At 35.4% G+C, this 18091-nt stretch overlaps 1 protein-coding gene across 2 annotated transcripts in view; it reads left to right on the top strand.

Moving 5' to 3' along the window:
* AUH (AU RNA binding methylglutaconyl-CoA hydratase) overlaps positions 1–18091 on the top strand; it is a 103573-nt gene that overhangs the window by 28507 nt on the left and 56975 nt on the right. For both annotated transcript variants that reach the window (XM_085043573.1, XM_085043572.1), the window contains exon 4: positions 3677–3763. In XM_085043573.1, coding sequence (XP_084899699.1) covers positions 3677–3763 — 87 coding nt within the window. The remainder of the gene's footprint in view (positions 1–3676; positions 3764–18091) is intronic.

Below are 18091 nucleotides of genomic sequence, written 5' to 3' on the forward strand. Positions count from 1 at the left end.
ACAAGTGTAGTTAGTATTTAAAACACCATGTATCTTCCTTACATCAGTTTCAAGGATTGATTTGGAGAGACCAGTTTACGTACTTGCTGCACAACAGACCTCTGACAGACTGCTGTTTATACTGGTGTTTTTCAACCATATCTGTTCATTGGAAGTGTGCAGGAGACTTCTCTCCTACGAGTTTGCTGTGTAAATTTTGAAGTGATACTTCTGTGAATTAAATTGATTCAAGAAGAGCTTATTTACAAGTGGAGAGTACCTGACCGAATCTTAATATAGCTGTAGGAGGAAGTGGTTGATGGTACTGTCAATGTAGTCTTTCACAGTGGCACTTCTCTTTTGTCCTGTAGTAGCAGCTAGTAATTTGAAAATGGCATTTCATGATATTTAAAATGTAGTTCATAAAATGATGGGACCAGTGAGGTGAGAATTGTGGGGCAAAGCTCCTGAAATCACAGCTTCTGTTATTGTTCTGAGTGGATAAAAATCAATTTGTGGGACAAAGCATCGAAACACCAGGAAGCAGAACATATAGAAAACAACGATTCATGCTCCAGTACAAACCGGATGGTTGTGGGGATATAATTATGGTGTACCATCAAAACTGCAACAGTCAGTTTGCCTCAGCTCGCTGGTAGCTCAGGCTTGCCCTTTTCCTTCTTGGGTAGGAGGGCTTAGAGAGTTCTGAGTTCATTGTGGTGGGGAGGAATGGGCCCACAGCAGAGCCCCCAGAGTCTGTTGGGTGTGGATGTGGGGGAGCAGATAGGTCAAACTGTCCACCCATTTCAGCTGCGGCCCATGTTAAAATTGTAGAGTTTTGTTGTGTCAGACTTTTTGTGGTTTGAAAACCTTAGCTACTTTGTTGCTCTCAGCAGTTAAGCAAATACCATTCTCGGCTACTTTGAAGTAGAAAACCTGGGGTGAGAGGAGGGGTCTTTGATTTCAGCAGCTGAGAGAGCAGAGCTCGCTGGTTCAGCCTGCATTCTCCTTCATGGCTAGCTTCAGAAACATAACCTTTTCTACTGCTGACTTGAGAACAGGTTTTGAAGAAATATGTGAATAGTTCTCTCATATATGGGTCACAGAATTCTTCAATAATTCTTTAACCAGTAGTCAAATCTTACAACAGGAACAAAGGTATTAAGTTGGTGGCAGTTCCATCTCCTGTGACCCAGAGGATGCCAAGGAGTGTGTTCTTTTGGACTGCAGTGAATGGCTTCTGACTAAAATTCTTCTGAGAAAGCTTCAATTACTATTATTATTCTTTGGAGAGCTGAAATAGATAAAGGGCTACCAAAAGGGCTCTTACAGTTTCCCTGACATTTATGAGGGAGAAACACTTAAAAAAAGGAAACCTTAGTTTACAAAAGTTGATTAAGGCACTAAGATCAGCTATTGTACTTGAAATTTCTTTGCTAGCTGTGTTTTAATCCATTCTTAAACAAGGTTTTTATTGAATATTTAATTGATTTATGTAAATGTCTTGAAGGAATTGTAAGTCTATATTGTAAGTGAAGGAAGAAGTCTGCAGTGTATTTTTTATTTTAGAAGGGTTGAGGTTTCTTATGGTTGAGTCCATTTTTCTATTCATATATTCATATATTCCATTTATTTTAGGGTTTGAATAAATCAAACCCTAAAAATTGCCTTAGTCTTATATTTACAGAAGATTTTCTTAGCAGTGATACTGGATGTTTTCTTTATAATCCCTTTCATGGGGATGCCCAGTGAGCAGGATTGCAGTGTGTGGAAGTTTTGAGTCGCATTGTACAGCCAAAGAGGTTTTTGTTTATAAAACATACAGCTTCTTACTTAGGCAGTGTTTTGAACAGAGTTGAAGAAGCTAGATCCAGATATTAACTAGTATCAAGTAGATTATATTTTTTGATTCACATGCTTGCTGATGTGCCTTTTAAAGCAATTTACAGCTTAACTTCTTAAACATGATGTTTCAAAAGCTCCTTTTAGCTCCAGAACTCTATACATAAATGGATTTGTGAAAATTATTTGCAGTTTTATATGATTTAGAATTCTATCCAGAATTATGGATGCAAATTTTGTTTGCTTTCTGAGTTCCTGGCAAGATTTCTGTATGCACTGATTGTGAATTACGGAGGTAGCAGTTGCAGTTTTGCTGCAGTGCAGGCTTGACCATAGTAATTCCTGTTTTGTACTGTCTGATCAATTGGCCTGTCCTACTGTGTCAGTTGGGGCACACGCTAGAAGGTTGTTTCAAAGTTTTTGGCAAAGTGCCTGCTAGTGTAAATTAAGCTTAACATTACTTAGCAGGAAATATTCAAATGCAGCCTGGACTGATGCTTCATTGATTTTACATTGACGTATGTTGAAGGAGAACAGAAGTCACAGTGAAATGAGGATGCTATGACTGAAGTAGAAGAAAAGTTGTAGAGCTACATTATTGGGCATGGTACTTTAAAACAACAAGTGTATATCCATCAGAAAATGTCATCTTGAGATACTGATTTTCACAGAGGTAGTCTAGAATTGATTAGCATTGCAGCTAATCCTCTCAACAAAAGTATGTCTAAAACTACATTTGATGAAGAGGGTCAGGAGGCCTAGCGTGAGTTAAATCCAGAAAGGTAAAAGGGGAAATGAAACCCATGACTGCATAATTTAAAATTCTGATCTACAATCTTAATTTAATCTGAGTTCAATGCATTTTTCTGAAGGGATAGTGTTCTCAGGGTAGAGAAACATAAACTTTTTTTATTGCTTTTTTTGGGTTGTTTTCTTCTTTAGGCTTTTCCAGCATGCAAAGACACTAACTCAATAGGTTAATTTTTACCAAATGGAAAAAAGAAATATGCTAAATTACTGTTTCAATTCTTTGGAGAGTAAATATGTCTATGCGGGTTTTGTCTGTTTTATGTATTGTTCCTCTATAAGAAAGATAGGCTTCTGTATTTAGGTATAATTATTGTTAGTTTCTTTTTTTTTACACACTTGTGAGAGAAAGTCTTAGTTTTTCCTATAAGTGAGTTTTTAAAAACACATCTATGTCAATGTCTAGTTATAGTATGCTTATTGAACAGAATAATTTTTATATACTCATGAAGAAATAGGTAAAATTTTTCAAGTTGTGGCCTTTTTGACAAACAAAAAATAATGGTATGTAACATTCTAAAATACATTTAAGTAAATGAGTTGAAAGTGAGCTGAAAAATTGGTCCACTGTAGCATTTTTATTTGAATAAATATAGTCTGTTAATGTAAAACCATGCAATGTATGTACTGTATGATCTACCAATATGAGAATAACAAGAGTACAATATGAAAAAAACATATTTATCAGACTTTGTGACACAGTTGGGAAAATCAAATAGCATGACAGATGAACCATAAGCGTAAATGCTACTGTTCATAAACTATTTTTATAAGAGAAAAAGAAATGCCACTGGGAAGAATATACTTAGTGAAAATCTGGTTATGGATTTCTTGGTTTTTGTTTGTTTGGGGCATTTTGTTTTTGTTTTTCCTTGAAAAATAGTTCATGTTTTCCTTGAAATCTGCGGAAAATTTATGTGACCAATTTAAACTCCTTGTCTAGAAGTAGGCTTAAAATTTTTATGAATGAAAAATTATTTTACTTTTGAAAATGTATTTACAATACCATTTACAGCTTGCTAACATATATATGAAATATCACTTACAGGTGCTGACCTTAAAGAAAGGGCAAAAATGCACTCAAGTGAAGTTAGTTCTTTTGTCTCCAGAGCAAGAGCAACTATTAATGAATTGGGTAAGTAACCTCTCCCTTAAAAAATGTTATTATAACTTCAACCTGAGAATGTTAGATCAAAGGCATGACATAAACATGCATAGTTAATTTTTGACAGGTAGCAGAGTATCCCTAAATATGTAGTATCACATTGCAGATCTTGGATTGGAAGGAACCCATAAGGATTATTGAGTATGTTGATAAATATGAATCATAGTGTGTTTATTCTTTTAAAATGTTCCAAGTTGAGTTGTACTTTTTTAAAGAGTGCTAGAAGAACTAAATCTCAACTGGAATAGAGGCAGTTTGCCCTGGCGTTTTTATAAAGGACAGATTGTTCAGTGACAGATTGTTCTGTGACACCAATGTGCTTTAGAATTCATGCTATTGCATTGTTGTAGTTGGAGTAGTTAATACAGTCTAATATGTTTTAGAAAAATGTTAAACATCAGCTGCTGATAGAAATTTAGCTACTAAGGTCTCCTAAAATTTTGTTTAATATGTTTTGGTGCAGAAAAACCTGTTAACAGTTTTGGATTTTAATCAACTTGTATCAGTTTTTAAGGACAGTAATTTCTCTGTCAGGTTTACATTACAAATTCACCATCAAATAATTATATTTCTACATCTCTGCTGGTCAGTTTAAATATCATTATTTTTCAACAGGTTATTGCCAGTATGATCTGAAAAGACAAGTGTAGTGTTCCAAGTTTGAAGAAATTAATTTTCTACATTTAACTTAAATATAAAATGTATTCTGTCCCTTGAAATTTTGGCACACAGCTCTGAGGAATAAATAATTACTCAGAAAATACTCAGAAAATTTAGATGCATTTTCTTAAGAACACTATGTCAGATTTTGGTTTGGCAGAATGTTATGAATGGATACCAGGTTTTTTTTTTAGGTAAATGACAAACTGCTGAGGAATGAATCTTTGATTAGGTAATACATAGAGTCCTGAAATGAATGTAATGTCTTTGAAGTGGACACTCAAGGCTATTTAAATAAGTGAAGTCTCTAAAATACCTAGAAGTGAAGAGATCATTCATTTCCTGCAGCTGATACTGTATATCATGCTGGTATTTGTCCTTTTATTGGAATACCAAGCAAGTGGCAACAAGTCATTCCATTCATTTACTTTGTAAGAATTTTGGGAAGCTGTCTTAGCATGAAGTAATAATTTTTTCAGCTTTCCTTGGCTTGAAGTTACTGGAAGTACTTTAAGCTGCTATTAGTGTTTAAATATGGGCAACTGGTTTCAAGATTTTCCTATGATTAGTAAATAGTTTTTTTAAAATTCAAATATTTTCAATTTTTTTAAGTGAGAAAATTTCTAAAGTCTGAATAAATATTATTTGGATTTGGCATTCTTCACTGAATGGCTGAAAAACATTCACTTTGTTTGATACGGATAAATATTGATGCTTTGTTTTGTCTCAGGGTTGAAAAAAAAAAAGAAAAATGTTTGATTTTCTTCATCTTCATTAAGGTTCCTATGCAAGTATTTAACTACTGAATATGTAAGCAACCTTTCACTTTTACCTAAAAGGCTTATAGTGAATTACTTGAAGTTTAGGAAACCAAAGTGAGTGCTTTCATTAATTGATTTATAGTTACTTGAGAAGGAAGCATGGAATTGTGAGCAAGTGGAATTAATATTGGAGAATCGAGGTCACTGAAGTAACTAGTTAGGAAAGTTTGTGTGGGAATGTACTAGCAAGTCACATGCATGACATTGGTTGGAAAAGAGACAGGATTTGAAGATAGAGCCTAGGCCTGATACTGGAACAAAACTTTTTGCTTAGATTGACCAAGTGTCTCTGTGCTCTCCCATCTTTGCCTCTTTCTCCCCCTTTCCCTTTCCTCCCTCCCTCTCTCCCTCCCTCAACAGTAGATATAGTTATGGGATGGATTAAAGATTTTTCTGGAAGGTCTTTGCAGATCAGTTTGGAAATCGTAGAACCTTAAAATGGTTTGGGTTGGAAGAGACCTTTAGATCATCTTGTTCCATCCCACTAGCATGACCTTGAACACTTCCAGTTCTGGCGCATCCACAATTTGTCTAGTCAACCTGCTCCGGGGCCTCACCACCCTCACAGTAAAGAATTTCTCCCTAAAATCTAATCTAAATCTGTTTGAATCCATTTGTCTTGTCCTGTTGCTACACTCTCTTGTAAAAAGTCCCTCTCCATCTATCTTGTAAGGTCCCTCCGGGTACTGGAAGGCTGCAGTTGGGTCACTCCAAAGCCTTCTCTTTTCCATACTGAACAATACCATTTCTGTCAGCCTTTCATCACAGGAGAGGTGCTCCATCCCTCTGATCAACTTGGTGTCCCTCCTCTGGACTCACTCCAGCAGGTCAGTGTCCATCCTCAGGACCCCAGAGCTGGTTGCATTACCCCAGGTGGGGGTCTCCTGTGTCGTTCCCCACATCAGGAAATGGTGGACAAGATTAAAAAAATATATATATTAGGTTAGATTAGATGGGTGGATTGCATGATGCCCTTCTGAATAGAAATGAACATTAATTTCATGATGAGTCAGAGGTTCTTAATTTTTTTCTTTATTCTTCTGAAGAAGTGATCTGTCATTACAAAATGTAATTTATGTAGATCTATAGAGACATTGTATTTGCGTTCGGTCACTGTGATTAATCTGTATATTGAAAATAATGATATTTTTCTTGCCCAGCAATAGCTAGAATGCTGTGAGATAGTTAAGAGCGGGAGACAATTTTCAAATTAGTATTTGCTACTGCAGAATGTTTCGCAGCCAGGGAACAGTATTTACAGTCTCCTATTTTGTTCTTTTTTCTATCCGAGTTTAATACTGTAATCTCATTTAAAATGTATTCTACTTCTTGCTTTTCAGAACTAGGTCATGTTTTGATAATTGTGTTTGTATTCAGATGTGTGACCTAGTAAGGAGATATGTCTTTTTAGCTATATTTTCAGAAAGAAGACCATTAAGTTACCTTTACAGATGAAATGCAATAAAGGTCAATTGTGTCTCGAACAACTAGATAAACTTAGCTTTTTAGAATTGACATGCTTTGGCTTTCTTCAATTTCTGTCAGTTTCATTACATTTAAAATCCTTACGCTGGTGGTTTTGTAAAAAGCTGTAGTATCATTTTGGAATACAGTTATAGAAGGGAATTTTCTGGAAATTAAAAGCATACTGCTTTTGTTTATATGGGAATAATTTATAACTTCTTGCTAAATTTAGGTGAAGTAGTAAGACTGCAGTAAATATCACTTTGTTTAAAAATAAATGCATAAAAAAAGAGCTGAAAATATTGAACTGAGCCATTAGTTGCACCACTTAGAGCTTTAGGTTAGGGAGGGGAGAAATCAAACCAGCCTCTATTTTTAGCAATGGTTGATTTTGCTAAAATTATACATGAATTGTGGAGGTTTGTTTAGGGTTTCTTTTTTTGTGTGTGTGTCTGGGGCTTTTTCTATTTTTTTCTTTGTTGTTTTTTTATTTTTTTAATAGTAGGTATTATAAGACTACTTGCCATTATTATGTTCTGCCTTGAAGCACTTAGTTACTAATGTAAGGCTGTCTTTACCCTCAAGAAAGTAGGAGAGAAAAGCCTTAATAAATGTCTCGTAACCATGCACAGCAAGACAGGCCTGGCTAAATTAAGTCAAGTGATAATGATTTCCAGCAGCCTTGTTTTTGATGCTTTTGTAGCGGGAAAAAATGCCATTATTGTGGGTCAGATCTTCAGTATGTATTTTATAGTATGCCTCTCATTGAGCCTATGTTGTTCTTTATACAGGCTGGGTCAGGGCTGCGGCAGTGTATATATGTTATCTTTTGGGATTTCAGTTGCAAAACAGAAATGTATGCTATGAATGGAGCTGAATGCAATAACCACATTCCTCAATAAAAACACCATGTTTAATAGATAGAAAAGCTGAAGCTGTAGAAAGAATTTCAATTCAGCAAATACATTTAATTACTCAAAGTGGCATTTGGCCCCAACCTCTCTTAAGGGAGAAACACCACTGATTAGCAAAGCTCTTCCAAAGAATGTAGGCATAAATGCCCAAATCCCACAAACGGAATAAAAATTGGAGGCTGACTTTCTTGGTTACTTTTTAAAATTAAGTTGTGGTCAGGCTTGTTTTTTATTTCATGTTTGGAGACAAAGCAACTTACTCATGGCTTGATGGAACCTAGATCTGAACTAAATTAGGAATTTTTTATTAAAATTAATTTTTAATGATTTTTAAAATAAAATACTAAAGTTACTTGTTTTCTGTTGGTCATGTTGCATTATAACAAATCTTACAGTTCTTTGTTTAAAATATCTCATTAGTGTTGATGCATAAGCTGTAATACAACTTCAATAAGTGGTGATATTTAGTAGCTTTATTTATACATAGTTCTATTGGATATGATTATTTTTAACATAGTCCACTTTGAATGAGATCATCCTGAATGAAAGCACCTTGTGGTCAGTTGGTTACATGTGTGTTTTTTATTGTGCGCTTTTTATTTTATTCAGAGTAGATACAGTTCTATATTTACAATTTTCCCCCCCTTTCTTTAGCAATTTTTCTGTCCTAGCTTCTTTCAGTCATCACCAAACTTTTAATTTACCTGGAAGAGTGCACTTTTTCATCCTTCAGAAGAACATTGTCTTTTCAGAGAAGTTCCTAGTTTGACTATTGAAGATCATGCCTACATGCATTTTTTGGTGGCACATTGTATATCACAGTTTGGTTTTGGATTCAACCTGTCAAAAATTGGTTTCAGAGGTCTGAAGAATGGTATCAAGATTATAAAAACTTTCACCTGATTTCTGATCTGCTAACTGCTACTCCACCTTGCCATTGTGAAGTCTGAAAAATAAGCAAGAATTATCACTGATAAGATCTGTGCTGTGCCTTGTTTTACTGTTTGAATTTCTGAGGGTTTGGGGAGCTTTGGATAGCATTTTAAACCCTGGTTTAGTAAAGAACATTCAAAATTTACCAAACTTACCAAATCTGTCTGTGTTTGCTGGAGGTAGATCTGGCTATCAAAGATGGAGTACTGTAGTTTGGAAATCCTTTGGTAAGAACTGTGGATTTCTCTTTCAGTGACGAGAGAGATACAGGTTATGAGTTAATTTTACGGGAAAGCTGAATGAAATTTCAGATAACTATCAAATTTGAAAGAGGACAAATTAAAGCTAGCAGAGCCATGCTGAACAGCAGACCTCAGGCACGATGGTCCTTCTTTGTTGCTGACCCTGTGAAAGGTAGATTTCAGCACAGTATTTCTCTTGCTGTATTGTGATATTACCTGTTTGGTTAATTGTACAACATAACTAATACAGTCCTTGACTGCTAGCATTCTGACTGTGTTGCTGAGCTCTTGGTTGTTTTCCAACAGTAGATTTATTTCTTCTCTTGATACTGAATTAATTTAAGATAGCCTTTGACTAAGTGTTGTCTGATCCTGGTGCTGCTGTACAGCCATGACAAAAATCAATGTAACCTTAGCAGTAGTTTAGTTTTCCTTGTGGTAATAATTCCAAATGTTGTTCTGTGGGGAAAAGAGGCTATGCTGTGGACATGGCTCCTTCCACAAAGGCATCTGTACCAAAAGGAGGGCTCTGCTTCTTCAAATGGTTTATTGAGATCAATGTAGCCAGTTTACACTGTGTTAAAACAGGCCTCCAGTATAGCTTGCTGTCTAGGGCTTCCATTCCCTCTCTAGTGAGCCACACTGCATTTTTTATGCATTGGAAAACACTATCCTTTCTCACCTTATACAGGTTAGAAATTGCATGTTTCAGTTGCTGAATGAGAAAGAATGGTTTGTTAGCTCTTTGTTTTGCCTGTCTTGGTCTCTGGCTCTGCTCCTTGAACGAATTGGTATTCATAGGGTAGCAACTCCTGACCTGGTACTGAGAGTGTAATGTTGCTCTTCTGTTGAGGAAGAGCTGAGCTCACTGCTTGGACGAAGCACAAGGCTTGGACTGGTGAGGCTTTGCATGAGGCATTTTCAAGTCTTGTATTGAATACACCTTTTGCCTAGATAGGCAGTGGCTTGATGATATTACCAAGCTAGCTTATTAAAAAATTAATTTATGCTTAATGTGAAATTTTAGGGAGTGTTCCTTCCGTGGTGTTCTGTGAATGACCTGGCTTAAAACTATTACTTGGTAAATTATTCTAATTAGGAAATAAAAATATTTTAGCACCAGACTGGGGAATGTATTGTGTCAAACAAGAATGCTAATAATCATAGAGTGTATGTTATCTTCATACTGTAAATCAGACAAGTAGACAATAAAAAAATTAAAACCGTATCCCATTTGATTCTCTTAACAACCAGAGATTATATTAGATACTATAGTTTTGTGTGTATATCATATAGAGACTATAGTTTGAGTTTTATTGTGTGCTCTTTAAGAAAGAAAAAAAATCCTAGTTGCGTAGAATGTAAAAATGTAACTGAATTAACTCCTTTGTGTTTTGTAAATTCACTGCTTGATTGTGTGCTGTGCTACTTGTGTGAACAATAAGTTCTTAAATGTACTTAATAAGAGTAAAAAGTACAAGAAATAATTTTCATTTTTCTTCCATCCAAAGCTTTCATTCTTTTGCACAGAAAGTGGATTCTGTCATCTAGGTTTTACTTCATTATTGTCTTACTGAGAGCAGAATGAGACTACAAGACGAAACATTAGTAAATATGAAGAAACTGAAGAATCTGTTTATCAAACTGAAGTGTGTCACTGGACGTGAATGAAATATCTAAATGATTTTATATAGTACAAGAAAATAATGGAAGAGTTGGATACCAAAAACTGTAGCTAAAGGGTTTAGTTAAACCCCTCTTTCATTCCCATTAGTTTCCCAGTTTCTGTTTCCATTATCAAGAATGTAGAACTCACTGTTTCTCTTACTTGTCCATAATAAAGTACCAAATGGAAAATTTTAAAATAAAGAATGTAATTTTCCTCTATTAAAGTTGGAAGGTTTTTTGTCAATTCAAATATATATTATTTCTAGGTCAAATATAAGGGTGAGTGATTAATGGAGGAAACTGGGAAATTAATAGGAATGAGTGAAGTGCTCTAGCCACTGTCAAAATAAATGGAAGAAAAAGTTTATTAATACCTTTTGCTTAATATCCAGCTGTAATGTGCAGTAACCATTTTCATTAAAAACCAAAATTTCTTTACAAATATTAAAAATATGTATTTTTATGTAGCTCTTTATTGTTAATGATTGTCTGTCTGAACTTTGAAGGTATTAAAGCAAATACAGTAATGTTCAAATAAGTCTATCAACAGCTGTAGTCTGTTAAGCTTCTTATTGAAAGCACAGAAATTAGAGGGTACCTAAAAGCCTTTCACAGGTATAACTAGCAAATGCAAGGCAAAGAATTGCGTATATCCAAATACACACTTAGCCTATTCAGACTTTAAAGTATGGTCGTTTTTGCAGATGGATATACTTCTGAAACATACAGAGATAGAGAAACTAATTTAAAAATCACCTTGTCATTATTTTTGCACTTTTGAGTCGTAGTGCTTTGTAACATTTAATTGCTTGCCTTGTGCAGAAATGGTTTGAACAATCTTCTTTACCTTGAAGTTCTTGCACGAAGATTTGACAGCTTCTCCTAGCCATTTTCATATGTTGCTGCATACAGTGGTTGGCTTTCTTAGTGATACAGAATGGATGAAAGTACTTACTGAAGTATTTTGTTTCTGTTAGCTTTTTTACCCTTAAAAAATCTTTTTTTGCTGGTAATGCTTGCAACTGAAAATTCAAGCAAACTGCTGTAGTCACTGACTTGATAGCACATTTTGGAAGGCAAAGTTACTGCCTGAAACAAAACTGTCATTGTAAAGGTTATATGCCATTGTAATGTTGTTCTTCCGGAAAAGGTCCCCAAAAATTAAATCAAGATATAGTATACTGTTTTGCAATTATTTTTCTGATTTCATGTGACATAAACTATTCAATATGTTAAGTGTAATTTTGTGATTATAATGTTGCTAGTATAAAGAATATTCTGATTATCAGAATTGCACAGGGACTGCCTCTACTTGCCATTCAAGGTGCATAGTTTATGTCCTTTGTGCCCCTTTGTTTTTCCTTTTTAAGTTAAAAAAAATCTCAGTTTTTATAATCAAGAGCTCCATCAAGAATCTGGGTAGTGAAGAGGTGGAAGAGAAGTCTATTCTGAGTTCCAAAATAAGAGTTTTGGTATAAAATTTATCATTTTAAGAACAAATTAAAAATAAATTCCTAGTTATTATGCAAGTGAGGATGTAGTTTTAAATTATCAGTACTGCTGATTCAAAATTCCTATTTATGTCTGTGACCTTTCAAAAATTCTTTTCTAACTGGTAACCAGACAACTTGGAGATTTTGGGTTTGTAAATAAACTCTGTAAAGAAACAGATCTCAAGCCTTCTCAAGCCTTTTTTCCAATATTGTTGGTGTAAGAATCAGCCTATAGCTTTGCAGTATTATGTGGGTTTAAACTCCTGTTAGTTGAAATATACACTGAAGATAAAAGTATGTAAATAAGTGCATTGCTTTGTATTAACAAGACTAAAATTTGTAATTCTTTATTTGACATTCTCATTCTTAAGATATGACTCTTTGTTCCTCTTTCTTGCTTTCCTAATGGGTGACCTTCAATTATGGAATCAATCCACAGATACACACTTAGTGGTATTTAAACATTTGGGGGGCATTTGACCACTTTTATTAGTTTGAAGTCTCCATTGTTGCTACATTTAAATAAAAAATATACTAAGAAATGGGGAGGGAACTTTATTATCTTTAGATTAAAATTTGTCCTTGGAAAGGTTCTGGAACAACTAAACATGGAAACTACTACTGGACACATGATGGACAAGAAAGTCATGAAGTATATTCAGCGTGGAGTCAGAAGAGGAAAATCTTGCTTTACCAGTCTTACAACCGATGATGAAATGACTAGTTTGTTAGATGAGAAACAAGCAGTTGGTATTGTCTACCTCGACTTCAGTAAGGCTTTTGACAGTATCTCTTGTGTAAGATTTTCATAGAATAACTGGTGAGTAGGGACTGGATGAAAAGGTGGTGAAGTGGATTGAAAATTGGCTAAATGAATGGGTGCAGACTGGGCTTCAGCAGCATGAAGTCTGCTTGGAGGCCTCTAGCCTGCAGTGTGTATCCCGGGGCAGTGCCATGTTCAGTTCTGTTCAACATCTTTAATGGTCTGGATGATGGTGTAGAGTGTAGCCTCAGCAAGTTTGCTGGTGATGTAAAATCATAAGAAATGGGTTGTGCTGCCATTCAGAGGGAATTCAGCAAGCTGGACAAATTGAGTTACAGAAATGTCATAAATTTCAACAAAGGAAAATGCAAGCAACCTCGTGAACTGAGTATGTTATAGGGGTAATGATATGAAAAGCAGCAGCACAGAAAAGCTGTGCCGGTCTGGGTAGGACACCAAGTTGAACATGAGACAGCACTGTGCCCTTGTGGCAAGGAATGACAGTGGTATCCTGGGCTGCATTAGCATGAGTGTTGCCAGGACTTGAGGGAGGTGATCCTTTCCCTGTCATCAGCACAGGTGAGGCCACTGCTGGGGTACTATGGCCAGTTCAAGGCTCCCCAGTAAAAGACACAGAGTACTGGAAGATCCAGTGAAGGGCCATGAAGGTGATGAATGCTGTGGAGCATCTCTTCTATGAGAAGAGGTTTAGCAAGCTAGGACTGTTCAGCCTAGAGAAGAGAAGGCTCGGGAGATAATCTCAGCAATATAAGTATCTAAATGGGAGGGTGTTAGAAGATGAATCTGGGCTATCTCTGGTGGTATCTAGTGACAGGACCAAAGGCAGCACACACAAACTGGGACAGAAGAGATTCTCCCTGAGCATGGGGAAGTCCTTATTCACTGTGAGGGGGACTGAGTATTGATACAGGTTACCTGGTCAGGTTGTGGAGTCTCCCTCCTTAGAGATCTTCAAAAGTCATCCGGACTTGGGCCTGAGCAACCTGTTCAAGGTGATGCTGGTTGAGCAGACAGGCTGGATAAGGTGAGCTCCAGAGGTCTCTTTCAGCCTCAATTATTCTGTGATTTAAAGGTTTCTCATGTGCTGCAGATGTATGTGGGCAGATATTTGCCACACTTTCTTAATCTGCTAGAGTTAGAAAACAAATTGTGGAACTGTTAATCTATTCCTCAGTTTATAGCATACTTTCCTCTAGTAATCCACGTAATACTGACAGTATGCAGGATATTTTTATACAATTCATCCTACTAGCTTTATGTTTTATGAAATCCATTATTCAAAAGGAAAAATGAGCTGCTGGAAATATCCCCTGAAGTTGCTTGCCCTAGTAAGCTGTTCACTGATCAACCTAATTTGTCAAACAATCAGAAATGCGCATGTGGAATAAATAGCTTGTACAATCAAATTCTTTGTTCTGTGGCAACTCAGTTGTGTTGTCATTTAAAATTGAATTCTCTAGCTACTTCTGTCTTAGATGGATTCTCAGTTTTTGAGGCAAGTACAGTATGCTCACTACTTCCTTTTCAGTTTCATTCTGGGAAACAAGAATTCTTCTGTTCATAATTAAAGACAAGTCAGGCTTTTTGGACATTGTCCAGTATAGGACAACATAGCAATAGCAAGGGAAGTTAAGGTGACTGTCTTTCATTTTAATGTTTTATATTGAATGCATAAAAAGGTATGCCCTAAACTGGGGCTTCATTTGAGTGTTCTTGGATGCCAAATTTGGACTGCTATAATTAGTTGAATTGAAAATATTTGTCCAAATCTGTAAAACTGTACTTCAAAAATAGAAGTTAATTGTATCTGAGGGACCATATAGTATTTGTACATTGTTAGGGCTTAAGTGGGCTTTCATGGAATTTTCTTTTCTGATTCAGGGGAATCATGAAGTGTTGCTGAAGTAACAGTGCAGACCTTTTACTTTAAGAGAAACTGAATTCTACGTCTGCTGGACTTCAGTTCTTTAATGATAACCACTATATCCTTGCTAAAGGAAGGGAATACTGCAGGTACTCTTCAGGTTGGCTGGAACTGCTGCAAAGCTACAAATGGGTGATTCTAATACGCTTCATTGGCACTTGAATAGTTGAAATATCAAAATCTTGTGCCTAGCTCAGGAATGTGTTTTTTTTCCTTTTATGTAAGTACAGTTATCTGTGGTTTATATAAGTGGTTCAGTTGCTTGCAGAAAATATTACAGGTATAAATTTATTTAGCAAGCAAGGAGGACTCTCCTAGGAGGTTGGTCTTTTTGAATTTGATGTTCTGAATTAGTAATTCTCTTTTCTGAGTATTAAATATTTTTAAGTTAATCAATTTGGACAAGTTCATGCAGGTTGACCAGGAACACAAATCACAAAGTCTGGAATTCTGGATAACCATATTATTTATTCTTCCTCTGCCTGTTTCAGGAACTCACAGTAAGGGATCATTGTTAGTGATAGGTCTTCCTCTGAGTAATTGGACACCATCTGAGGAATGTGTTTTTTGCCTGTTATGTGAAATCTACTGCATGTAATATTTCATAAAAACAAGGCTACTTTCATATGTAAATTGTTGCCATTCAGGTTTTACTGTATGTATTCATTCTTCATACTTCCTTCTTCTTCAGTAATTGTGGAAAATAAATTTTTCCTTGTTGATCAGATTATTTATTTTTTATCAGTAGTGTTAAAGTGACGTTGTAGAGGAATAGGAAAAGGCTGCTTGAGCATTACTAAAAAAGTGTCATATTTAATGCAGTTTCATCTCAGCTATTATTTTTCATATCCATAATTTTATAAGAGCTTTCTTAATAAATTAGTCAGAGGACTAAATAGTCACATATGATTCAGGTCAGTAGAATCCAGGCAATTTCTGCTTTCTATTTGGGGAATGTCAGTGTCTGCAATAATATGAATCAGCTGTGTGGGCTTTATGGCACACAGCTGAGAAACTATTTAGTGGTCAAGTCCTCCAGACCAGTTCCTTGTATTCATATGCTGGCCTGTTGTTTGTCATATCATGATCTCTAAGTAGAAAGGAAATCCCTTTTAGTCACCAACAGTAGTCATCCTGTGGAAAGTCACTTGAAGATGAAATAACAATTATCTTCTTCACAACAGTTGTGATTCTTTGAAATTACTTCCAACACAGTACCTGTGTTTTAATATGCTTGATTGCAAAGTGTTCCTTCTGTGATATTCTGTACTCATGGCAAAATTGTGGGAGAATTTAGCTTACTCTTCAGTAATGTTTATGTCTTTCAGTAGTGGACAGTCACAGGAGAGCAGGAGTTATCCAAAGACTACAAGATGCTGCTGGTCAACCTAATCTAAAACTTAATGCAACATGTCTGTCAACCAGGGATGTATTCCTGAAGTTGAGCTGAAGATTCAGTTAGTGCAGAGTAGGAAGCAGGTCCATTTCTTTATATTGCTATATAATTTTTTATTTTGTTTGGGCTTTTTATGGGTTTAGTTTAGCTATCTAATGTTACTAAGTTTATTTTCTCTTACTGAAGTTCTTCAGTTTACCTTTTGGTCACCCTATGTGTATCATGACTTGAATAGCCATCAACGATGCTTTTTTACACGTTTTGTCAGCTTCTGTGCTAACAGATTATTCCTCAAATAACTTAATACATAAAATTTATTTTGCTCTGCTTGCTCATGTTTGTCTTCTCTTCAGCTAGAACTCTCTCTTCCTGTGATCTCAAATATAAGGATGTGTTTTTGTCTTACATCTGGCTTTGTTGCTGACATAGCATAAACTGAATTGGACCCTTCTATTTCTTTACTGTGCTTAGAACCTTTTCATAATATAATTAAGCATTGATGTTATGTTAGGGTGTGACTATTAGCGTTTGCTTGGGAAGTGTTTTAGATGCAGGATAGAAGTGTATTTAAGGAACAAGCAGCATGTTTTATAACAGAATAGATGTGGGAAGTATCCTTTCTGAATTCATTGTGTGAATTACCTTTATTTATTTTGTATTCCACACTTTGATGTACTGTGGTAACTCAGTGAAATTCTCTAACTAAAGTTCAATGCTGCTTATTACTTAGTCTTTTTAACTACTAACATTTATTGTCTATATACATGGTCTGCTCTTGTCTCTGTGTTGTACTCTCTCATTTAGTTTGGATAATCTGTTTCTTTTACATATATATTAAATTCCTTTTTGATTTCACTATGCAGCTCATGCTTGCATCCTGATAAACCTGTATCAGATCTAGAATTTAACACTAATGATTAGTAGTACAACAATTGCCTGAAATTTATATCCTGTGATTTGAAGTGTGACAAAAATATTGAATGTTAAAGTGTAAAACCACTAGGCTTTTTGGTAAAGCTTTAAATACTTTTTTTATCACTCATAGCAAATGAGCCTTGTCATGTAGAATCATTGTGGAGATTGACCTCTCTATTTGTGTAATTTATTCTTCCTAAAATTTGAGTGCATACAACTCAATTAAGTCTACAGGGCATTATTTGTCAAACATCATCTCTGTTTTTGTTATGGGCTCAATAGCTTTTGCCGTTGTACATTAAAGTCATGCAGATAAATGCGATCAGGTGCCTCTTATGCTACAAAATATTAATACCCCAAGAAACTTTACCTTTGTTAACAACTTCTAGTAGCCTAGAAACTCAGTTTACAGTCCCAAATGATTGCTAACTTTTTTCTGTGCTAGTTTTTCTGATTCTTCATAAGAACATGTTAAAAGGATTAATTTCCTAAATTCATTTAATAGATATACACGAAGCTATTACAGAGAACTTGTATTTTTCCTTTCATTCACTGTCAGGTGATTCTTTCAAATTAATATCCTTGGGAAGTGATGATTCTAACATACATTCTCAAGCGCCTCTTTTTCTCCTTGAATTATGAATTTTTTATTATTTCATTATAGGAATGCTGGCTGTAATTCTTGAAACCAAGCTGTTTTATAATATCCATTCTTTAACTTTCATTTCCGTGTGTAATAGTCTACTTGAATTGCACCATAGCTAATTCCGGAAGTTGCTTATCTTAGGAAAGTATTCTGCTTTGGAGTACTGCTAAAGCTATGCATATAGTGCTCAAGATACTCTTTGCTAGTCTCTGATAAATGGAACATTCATACAGGCAGTAACTGCTGGAAACTGTAGTTAACAATGACCCTGCCTTCGTGTTCAGGAAAACTATTTTTTATTTACCCATGGCAAAGGCATATTCCTTTAAGAGAATTGCTAGCTGTGTCAGCTAGCAGAATTGCAAGATTGTTTGGCAAATTGGTTGTGTTGACAGGGTTATAAGTTTCTGTCAGCAACCTGGCCCTGCTGGAAATGAG

The sequence above is a fragment of the Lichenostomus cassidix genome, chromosome Z (assembly GCF_008360975.1).
Source record: "Lichenostomus cassidix isolate B80296 chromosome Z, HeHo_3.0, whole genome shotgun sequence".
NCBI lineage: Eukaryota > Metazoa > Chordata > Aves > Passeriformes > Meliphagidae > Lichenostomus > Lichenostomus cassidix.